Genomic DNA, 9977 nt, shown 5'->3' with positions numbered 1-9977 from the left:
GTCATGTCCTACGACCGCTACGTTGCCATCTGCAAACCCCTGCACTACGGGACCCTCCTGGGCAGCAGAGCTTGTGTCCACATGGCAGCAGCTGCCTGGGCCAGTGGGTTTCTCCATGCTCTGTTGCACACGGCCAATACATTTTCACTGCCACTGTGCAAGGGCAATGCCCTGGACCAGTTCTTCTGTGAAATCCCCCAGATCCTCAAGCTCTCCTGCTCAGACAGCTCCCTCAGGGAACCTGGGCTTCTTGTGGTTAGTGTCTGTTTAGGATTTGGGTGTTTTGTGTTCATTGTGCTGTCCTATGTGCAGATCTTGAGGGCCGTGCTGGGGATCCCCTCTGAGCAGGGACGGCACAAAGCTTTTGCAACGTGCCTCCCTCACCTGACCGTGGTCTCCCTCTATGTCAGCACTGCCATATTTTCCTACCTGAAGCCCCGCTCCATCTCCTCCCCATCCCTGGACCTGGTGGTGTCTGTTCTGTACTCAGTGGTGCCTCCAGCAGTGAACCCCCTCATCTACAGCATGAGGAACCAGGAGCTCAAGGATGCCCTGTGGAAACTCATATATTAGTGTTTTCTGAAGCAATAAACTGCCCATCTGCTTCTACATAGCCGTTTTAATGTAACTAGTTGCAGGTCCAGTCTCTCATCTGTACTTTCTGTGGTTGCTGGCTTTTTTTTAATTGTGATAATGTTTTAATTCCCTTTCTAAATCACTGTCTGCTTTTCTTTTATAACCAGTGTCTGTGTAAATGAGGAGCCATGATCTGTGTGCTCTGGCAGCTTGGTCACTGTCCTGCTGTGTGTCAGTCCTGTGAGCGCAGGCAGGGACAGGCAATGGGCACTGCTGTGACAGAGCTGGCCTCACAACAGCCTTTCCAGAAAGAAAGGTCATCTCCTATGGCCAGGGCCTGAAGGTTAAGGTCTTTTTACAAACCTTCTCTCAAAAACATGCCCAAGAAAATGGCCACAGATGCAAGTACCACTCTACAGCTGCACAGTGTGTGTGTGCAGGGCTGGGCACACAGCAGTGTCCTCTCACAGCCAGGCCTCCTGCCAGAGACCTGCAGGACCAGCAGAGCAGGGGCTGGGCTGTGTCCCTGTGCACTGGACACCCCACGGAAGCTGCCCCAGGGCATCGTCATGGACTGGCCCCTTAAAAGGCCATTTTCAGCCCAGGCCTCCCTCCCCAGCTCACAGAGGTTGTTCTTCCCTCCATGGATGGACACTGAATGAGTAGGTCAGCAGTCCGAGTTTGTATTGTACAGATGAGATATGAGCACACATATCAGGTCTGTGAGGTGACATGAACGCGAGTGAGCACAAACACCATCAGCTATTCCTTGGGGTTACATGAAGGCCTGTGGCACAGACAAGGTCTTGAGGTCACTTCATGTTGGGAGGAACACCCCATGGGAAATGGCCTGAATGCAGCACTGGGATGTGCTTCCTTGGACTGAGGTCCCCGTGTCCATTCCTCATGACGTGGGACATCTCAGATGAGTGCAGAGCAGGGTGACACACCACAGGGCTGAGGTGCCTCCTGTCCTTTGCGAGTGGCAACAGGAGGCCAGAGAGACACTGTGACTCCTGCCTCTGTGAGTAAAAGGGACAGGCTCTGTCTCTGAGCATCCCTGGGTGCATGAGGAGTCCACGAAGCCAGCTCAGATGTGGATGTTTGATGGAACCCTGACATTTCTGTGTGTGACTCCAGGAACAAACCCCACTGGATCAGTGAGATTGATCTCAGCTGCCTTGGACAGGCTCATTGCAAGTGCTCCAGTCTGCTATGTCGCCCTTGCCCGTGATTCCAGATTGTGCTCTCAAAAGTGCCGTAGAAATCAGAATGGATCTGGGGTACTTAGAAAATGCAGACCTCAAACCCATTTTCAAGAAGAGCACGAACAGGAACTGGGAGAATTACAAGCCAGCCACCCTATCTCCCTTCCTGGGAAGGGGATGGGACACGTCCTCCTGCAGCCATTTCCAGGAATGTGATGGACAAGGAAAAGATTGCTGAACCCAAATGGACAGGGGAAAGAAAGGCATGTTGTGTACAGGGCGTTTGCAAGGCCTCAGACATGGTGTCCTTCTGGGCAGAGTGGTGCTGATGGGGCTCAAGAAGTGGATGCTGGGTGGGAAGTTGGCTGAACCATCAAGCCCAAATATCATCAGTGGTACAAAGTCCTCCGTGCAGCCAGTTACCAGTGTCATCTCTCAGTGACCAGCACTTGGGCCGACGCTGTTGAACATCTTTATTCTCCCCTTCCATGATGTAACAGAGTGCACTTTCAGTGCCTTTGTGGATGATGTAAACTTGGGTGGGTGCCTTGAGCAGCCTCCCCGGGTTCACCCTGCCCTGAGCAGGAGAGTGAGACAAATGAGTGAGACAAGGGCTCTCTTCAAACCTGAGTTATTCTGTGATTTGAAATAATAATTGCTTTGGAGAGGTTTCTGGAGAGACAATAGGTAGAGGAATCGTAAAAAAAAAAAAAAAGGCAGAAGAGGAGATATAGAAGGTGTTAAAATAAATACAGCATTCCAGTGAGGAGTGCTTTTCACTCACATTGTTACTAAGAAAGATATTTGACAAATTTGAACAAGGAGAGGAAGCGAGATGGGTCTGCAGCCTGCAGGGAAAGAGGGGCAGGTGTAGGACCGTGTAGAACAGCCTGTGATGGAGATGGCAAAGGGCACTGGTGAGACGGGAAGGGACCAACAGAACCCAGGTCTCTGTCCCGTTGGCCATGGCAGTTGTCTCTGCCACTGAGGCGTAGGAGAAGACATGTTGTCCTCATGGCACTGGGGCCTCACTTCCTCCTTGCAGCCCCATGGGGAAGCTGGAAGGTGTTGTACCAGTGTTGTCCTTCCCTCAGCCTTGCACACCCACATCCCACGATCCCAGGAAGAGTCCTGAGCCATGTGTGAGGGGCGGGATCCCCCTTCCCATTGCCTGGAGGTCATGGCTTCTCCTTTCTGCTTCAGAAAGCAAACCAAGGGGTTTCTCAGCATCAGAGCTGAAGAAAACACTAAAAGGAGACCTCATGGTGGCTACAGCTTCCTCACAAGGGGAGAAGGAAGGGTAGGTACTGATCTCTTCTCTCTGGTGACCAGTGACAGAACCCAAGGGAATGGCAGGAAGATGTGCCAGGGGAGGTTTAGGTTGGACATGAGGAAAAGGTTCTTCACCCAGAGGGTGCTGGACACTGGAACAGGCTCCCCAGGGAGGTGTCACAGCCCCAACCTGACAGTGTTCAAGAAGAGACTGGCCAACGTCCTCAGACACATGGTGTGGACTGTGGGGTTGTCCTGTGCAAGGACAGGAGTTGGACTCAATGATCCCTGTGGGTCCTTCCAACTCAGGACATTCTATCATTCTATGAAATACTAGGTCAAAAGCCCATGTTTTCATTGTACAGATGAGTTGCAAACATACACATCATGTGCATGTCCACTGTGCGCATGTGGTGAGATGAACCCAAGGGAGCGCAAATGCTTTCAGCTATTCATTAGGGATCCATAAAGGTCAGTGGGAGAGAGATGGTGTTGAGGGATCTCTTCCAACCTGTGTTATTCTAGGATTCCATGAATCTTTTCTTGGAGAGCTCTTTCACATCAGAATAGACACAGGAAGAGGAAGAAGAAGAAAAAAAAAACAGGCAGAAGCAGAGATAAAAAATGCCCCAGTGTAAATACAGCAGCTCCTCTGAGGAACGTTTCTCCACTCAAACCCTTGATAAGAAATCTATTAGATACATTTGATGAAACCAGCTTAGTTTTACCTGCTCACACACTGGAGCACAAGGAGGGCGATGGCTGGGTACGATGTCATGTGCTCACCTGTGTCTCAGGAACTCATAGTCCAGTAGGAAGCCAATGGCTGTGGAGGGGACTGTGAGTCACTTGTGCCTCTGCAGGGGACAGGCCAACAGCAGGAACAGGGCTGGGAAAGGACTGGGAGGTCACACATACGAGACGAGCAATCAGGCCCAATCAGCATGGCTTTATGAAAGGCAGGTCCTGCCTGACCAACCTGATCTCCTCCTGTGACAAGGTGACCGGCTTAGCAGATGAGGGAAAGTCTGTCGTTGGGGAGTGAATCCACCACACAGGCTGTGGATGTTGTGCACTTAGACTTCAGTAAAGCCTTTGACACCGTATCCCACAGCATCTCCTGGAGAAGCTGCAGCTCATGGCCTGGATGGTGTATCTGCGATGGATAAAGAACTGGCTGGAGGGCTGGGCCCAAAGAGTTGTGGTGAACGGAAACAAACCCAGTTGGCGGCCGGTCATGAGTGGTGTTCCCAGGGCTCAGTATAGGGCCAGTTCTGTTTAATCTCTTTATCCATGATCTGGATGAGGGGATCGAGTGCACCCTCAGTAAGCTTGCAGGTGACACCAAATTGGGTGGGAGTGTTGATCTGCTGGAGGGTGGGAAGGCCACACAGAGGGATCTGGACTGGAGGAAATGATGGACTGAGAACAATTGTATGAGGTTGCTGACCATGATGCCATATGGTGTGGAATATCTCTTTGGTCAGTTGGGGTCAGCTGTCCTGGCTTGGTCCCCTCCCACCCTTTAGCCACATCCAGCCCTCTTGTTTTTGGGGCAGACTGAGAAACACAGAAGGCCTTGAAGCTGTGCCAGCACTGCTAAGCAACAACAAAAATGTCAGCGTGTTCTCAAAGCTGTTTTGGCCACCAAGTAAAGCACAGCACAGCAGGGGAAGGAGTGTTGATCTGCTGGAGGGTCGGAAGGCCATACAGAGGGATCTGGACAAGCTGGATTGATGGGCTGAGGCCAGTTGTCTGAGGCTCAGCAAGGCCAAGTCCCGGGTCCTGCACTTGGGTCACAACAACCCCATGAAGGCTCCAGGCTCAGGGAAGAGTGGCTGGAAAGCTGACCGACAGAAAGGGATCTGAGGGTGTTGACTGACAGCAGCTGAACAGGAGCCAATGTGTGCCCAGGTGGCCAAAAAGGCCACCAGCATCCTGACGTGCACCAAGAATAGCACAGCCAGCAGTACCAGGGCCGTGATCATCCCCTTGTCCTCAGTGCTGGTGAGGCCCCACCTGGAATCCTGTGTTCAGTTTTGGGCCCCTCACTATAGGAAAGACCTTTACATTCTGGAGCGAGTTCAGAGAAGGGCAATGGAGCTGGTGAAGAAGCTGGAGAAGAAGTCTTAGGAGGAGCGGCTGAGAGAGCTGGGGCTGTTTAGCCTGGAGAAAAGGAGGCTGAGGGGAGACCTTCTCACTGTCTATAACAGTCTGATAGGAGGTTGGAGCAGGGAGGGTGTTTGTGTCTTCTCCTGAGTAGCAAGTGATAGGACAAGAGGAAATGGCCTCAAGTTGTGCCAGGGGAGCTTTAGATTGGATATTAGGAAAAAATTCTTCTTGGAAACGGTTGTCGGGCATTGGAACAGGCTGCCCAGGGAAGTTACGAGGTCACCATCCCTGTAGGTGTTTAAAAGGAGTTTAGATGAGGTTCTTAAGGGAGGTGGTTTAGTGCTTGAGTCAGATTATGGTTGGACTCGATGATCCTGAGGGTCTCTTTCCACTGAAACGATTCTATGATTCCGTGATATCAACTGGATAATTCTTCTATCACTTCTTCTCAGTGCTCTTCATGTACCTGCCTCTTTGCCTACAGTGCTGAAACTTTTCTAATTAAGCACAGAAGTCTTGAATACTAGATGTAAATGATGGAAGCGACATGTCTTTATCAGTCTTGTCTGACACCTGCCAGTCCAGGCAAACACCTCAGGTATACTGGGGCCTCTCGAGGTTTGCATTGGATGCTTATAGTGAGACCATGGAGCTCAGCCCGAAAACCTGAGAACTCCCCTCAAAACCAAATCAAACCAAAAACAACAACAAGAACAAAAAACCCCACACTCTTTTTTTCTCAGATGAAATGATTCAATATTTCCAATAAAATGTCTGTGGAATTTCTATACTGCGAAAATATGAATTTTCAGAATGTGTATGTACTGTGGGAATTGAAACATTGACCTTTCCCTGTGCTTGCATTGCCACAATTCTGTCTATCATGCTGTGTATTTAATCCCCCTGAACATCCAGGAGTTTCTACCTGTCCTTATTCAGCTCACCATGTCTGAAGTCATCTCTTCAGAAGCCTGTCTGGACATTTGCACTTTCCATTGCTCCCCAGAGGTTCTTCCTCCTCTCACTCTTTGCTCGTTCAGAGCTTCTCAGCTCTCTCCCTGCTTTGAGCTTCAGGCAGGTAAAGTCTTTCAGCAGTTGCTCTCATACTCCCTATAGGTGACTCAATTATGGCAATGGACCTCACTGGAAACTACTTAATTTAACCATAGAACTGAGAAACATCATTAAGTTCTATTGTGTTTTCTTTTTTTTCTCCTTTCTTTGTTTCCTCTAATTAAAAATTCCCCAGTGCCTGTTTAATCCGGTTCTCTAAGGAAACATGAAGTAATTCCTGCAAAGAACCTGTAACAATCAGGCGCAAACTTCCGTGCAGAATCTGATGTAAAGAAATGTGATGTAAATCCCAGGGGGCCAATGAGCAAAACAGGGAGTTTGGGGAGCTGATTATAGATTTCCTGCTAACAATTTGAGTAGAGAAACAGTCTTCACAGGAACTGCTCTGTTTCTGTTGTCGCCTTTTAGGTCTCCTCCTCTGCCTCTTTTTTCCTTTTTTTTTGTCTTATTCCTCCAACTATTCTGTCTTCCAAAACCTTTCCAAGGGAAAGATTCCTTGAATCACAGAGTAACTCAGGTTTGAACATCCTCTTGTCTCACTGTCCTGCTCAGGGCAGGGTGAACCAGGTGAGGTTGTCTAAGGCCTCTGCCCAGCTTTGCACCATCCACAAAGGAGCTGAAGGTTCACTCCGTCACCTCATTCAGGGGGAGAATAAAGACATTCACCAGTGCTGGCCCAAGTGCTGGTCCCTGAGGGATTCCACTGGTAACTGACTGCAGGGGGGGCTTTGTACCACTGGTGACATTTGGGCTTCATCATCCAGCCAGCTTCCCACCTAGCATCCACTTCTTGAGCCCACAGAGAACCAATCGCATTATAAGGACACCATGGGAAACCACGTCTGACACCTTGCAAAATTCTATGTGCACAACATGCCTTTCTTTCCCTGCCCATTTGGGTTCAGCAACCCCTTTCTTGTTTTCCAAGTGCCTGGACATGGCTGCAGGAGGACTTGTCCCATTCCCTTCCCATGGAAGGACACAGGCTGACCAGCCTGTAATTCTCACAGTTTTCATTCCTGCCCTTCTTGAAGACAGGTTTGACAACTGCCTTTTCCAAGGACCTCAGAACCCCTCTGATTGCTCTGGCAGGTTTCAGACCACAATTCAGACTCACAGGTAAGGATGACATAGCAGACAGGAGCACGTGAGATTGATCTGCCTGGGCCAGTGGGGTTTGTTCCTGGAGTCACACACAGAAATGTCAGGTTCTGTCAGGTGTCCACATCTGAGGCAGCCTCGTGGACTCCTTATGCACCCAGGAATGTTTAGAGATGGAGTCTGTCCCTTTTACACACAGAGGCAGGAGTCACAGTGTCCCTCTGGCCTCCTGTTGCCACTCCCGAGGGACGGGAGACACTTCAGCCCTGTGGTGTGTCACCCTGCTCTGCACTCATCTGAGATGTCCCACGTCATGAGGAATGGACACAGGGACACTGGTTAAAGGAAGCACAACCAGTGCTGCATTTAGGCAGTTTCCATGGGATGTTACTCCCAACGAGAAATGACCTCAAGACCCTGTCTGTCCTACAGGCCAAAATGGAACCCACAGGAATACCTCGTGGCGTTTCTGCTGACTCGGGTTCATCTCACCTCTCATGCATGATGTGCATGCTCACATCTCATCCGTATGATGCAACATGAACAGCTGAAATACCCATTCAGTGTCCCTCCATGGAAGGACAAAGAACCTCTCAAAGCTGGGGAGAGAGGAAATGTTGGTTGTGAGAGGCCAGTCCATGACGATGCCCTGGGGCAGCTTCCACGGGGTGTCCAGTGCACATGGCACAGCCCAGCCCCTGCTCTGCTGGTCCTGCAGGTCTCTGGCAGGAGGCCTGGCTGTGAGAGGACACTGCTGTGTGCCCAGCCCTGCACACACACAATGTGCAGCTGGACACTGGTGTTTGCATCTGTGGCCACCTTCTTGTGCATGTTCTTGACAGAAACTTGAAGAAGACCTAAGCCTTCCGGCACTGCCCTGAGAAGATCACTCTTCTTTATAGAAGTAGTGTTACGGAGGCCAGCTCTGTCACAGCAGTGCCCATGGCCTGTCCCTGCCTGCACTCACAGGACTCACACACAGCAGGACGGTGACCAGGCTGCCAGAGCACTCAGGCCTTGCACCAACACAAGGGATGAGAAGGAGAGTGTGGGAGTGGAACGAGAACAGCTCTGGAAGGCCAAGCGCTGGTGCTCTCTGGCAGGGCTGCCAGGCTGGACTCTTTTCCCCTCCTCCCATGCACACAGGAACTGTCCCTGCAGCTCCAAACAGGCCTTGCAGGAAGGATATATATTGAAAAACAAGTCACTACAGGATGCTTTATTTTGTTTCAATACACACAGATCATGGCTCCTCATTTACATAGCCAGTGGTTATAAAACACAAGGAGACAGTGAATTAGAAAGGGGATGAAAATGCAATCCCAACTTAAAAAAAGGCTAATAACAACAGAAAATACAGATGAGAGACTGGACCTGTAACCAGTTACACTAAAACTGCTATGTAGAAGCAGATGAGCAGTTTATTGCTTCAGAAAACACTAAGGTATGAGTTTCCACAGGGCATCCTTGAGCTCCTGGTTCCTCATGCTGTAGATGAGGGGGTTCACTGCTGGAGGCACCACTGAGTACAGAACAGACACCACCAGGTCCAGGGATGGGGAGGAGATGGAGGGGGGCTTCAGGTGGGAAAACACGCCAGTGCTGACAAACAGGGAGACCACGGCCAGGTGAGGGAGGCACGTGGCAAAGGCTTTGTGCCGTCCCTGCTCAGAGGGGATCCTCAGCACGGCCCTGAAGATCTGCACATAGGATACCACAATGAACACAAAACACCCAAATCCTAAACAGACACTAACCACAAGAAGCCCAAGTTCCCTGAGGGAGCTGTCTGAGCAGGAGAGCTTGAGGATCTGGGGGATTTCACAGAAGAACTGCTCCAGGGCATTGCCCTTGCACAGTGGCAGTGAAAATGTATTGGCCATGTGCAGCAGAGCATTGAGAAACCCACTGGCCCAGGCAGCTGCTGCCATGTGGACACAAGCTCTGCTGCCCAGGAGGGTCCCGTAATGCAGGGGTTTGCAGATGGCAACGTAGCGGTCGTAGGACATGACAGTGAGAAGAAAATATTCTGCTGAAATGAAAAAGAGAAACAAAAGCATCTGTGCAGCACATCCTATATATGAGATAGCCCTGGTGTCCCAGAGGGAATTGTCCATGGATTTGGGGACAGTGATGGAGATGCAGCCCAGGTCGAGGAGGGCGAGGTTGAGCAGGAAGAAGTACATGGGGGTGTGGAGGTGCTGGTCACAGGCTATGGTGGTGATGATGACGCCGTTGCCCAGGAGGGCAGCCAGGTAGATGCCCAGGAAGAGCCAGAAGTGCAAGAGCTGCAGCTCCCGTGTGTCTGCGAACGCCAGGAGGAGGAACTGGGTGATGGAGCTGCTGTTGGACATTTGCTGTCTCTGGGCACAGGGTGCTCTCATAGGAGAAAAAGTCAGTAACAATTTAGTGGAGACTTCTCTGACATAAACCAAAGCCATGTCCCACACACCCTCCCCTGCGACACACAGACACACTTTTCTTTTTCTACAAGACCTTCCTTCAGCACTGTGGCTGCAGCCCTGCTTGGTGCTGGCCAAGTGTGCAACCAAGACAACAGGGTCTCTACCCATGGACTCTTAATAAGTCAGCCCAACTCTGCAGAAATTGGCTTGGGCAGGGCTCAGTCCTGAG

General features: G+C 50.7%; 1 protein-coding gene across 1 annotated transcript; it reads right to left on the bottom strand.

The window, feature by feature from the left end:
- Window positions 1-7936: 7936 nt before the first annotated feature.
- Window positions 7937-9316, bottom strand: LOC136000686 (olfactory receptor 14J1-like; the record flags this gene model as incomplete). The annotated part of the gene is made up of 2 exons (XM_065654618.1): window positions 7937-7942; window positions 8855-9316. Coding segments are annotated over 2 exons (468 nt in total), but the record flags the coding sequence as incomplete, so codon positions are not given.
- Window positions 9317-9977: the final 661 nt, after the last annotated feature.

This window comes from Caloenas nicobarica, chromosome 34 (genome assembly GCF_036013445.1).
Source record: "Caloenas nicobarica isolate bCalNic1 chromosome 34, bCalNic1.hap1, whole genome shotgun sequence".
NCBI classification, from domain to species: domain Eukaryota; kingdom Metazoa; phylum Chordata; class Aves; order Columbiformes; family Columbidae; genus Caloenas; species Caloenas nicobarica.
This window is presented reverse-complemented; position numbering and strand designations above follow the sequence as displayed.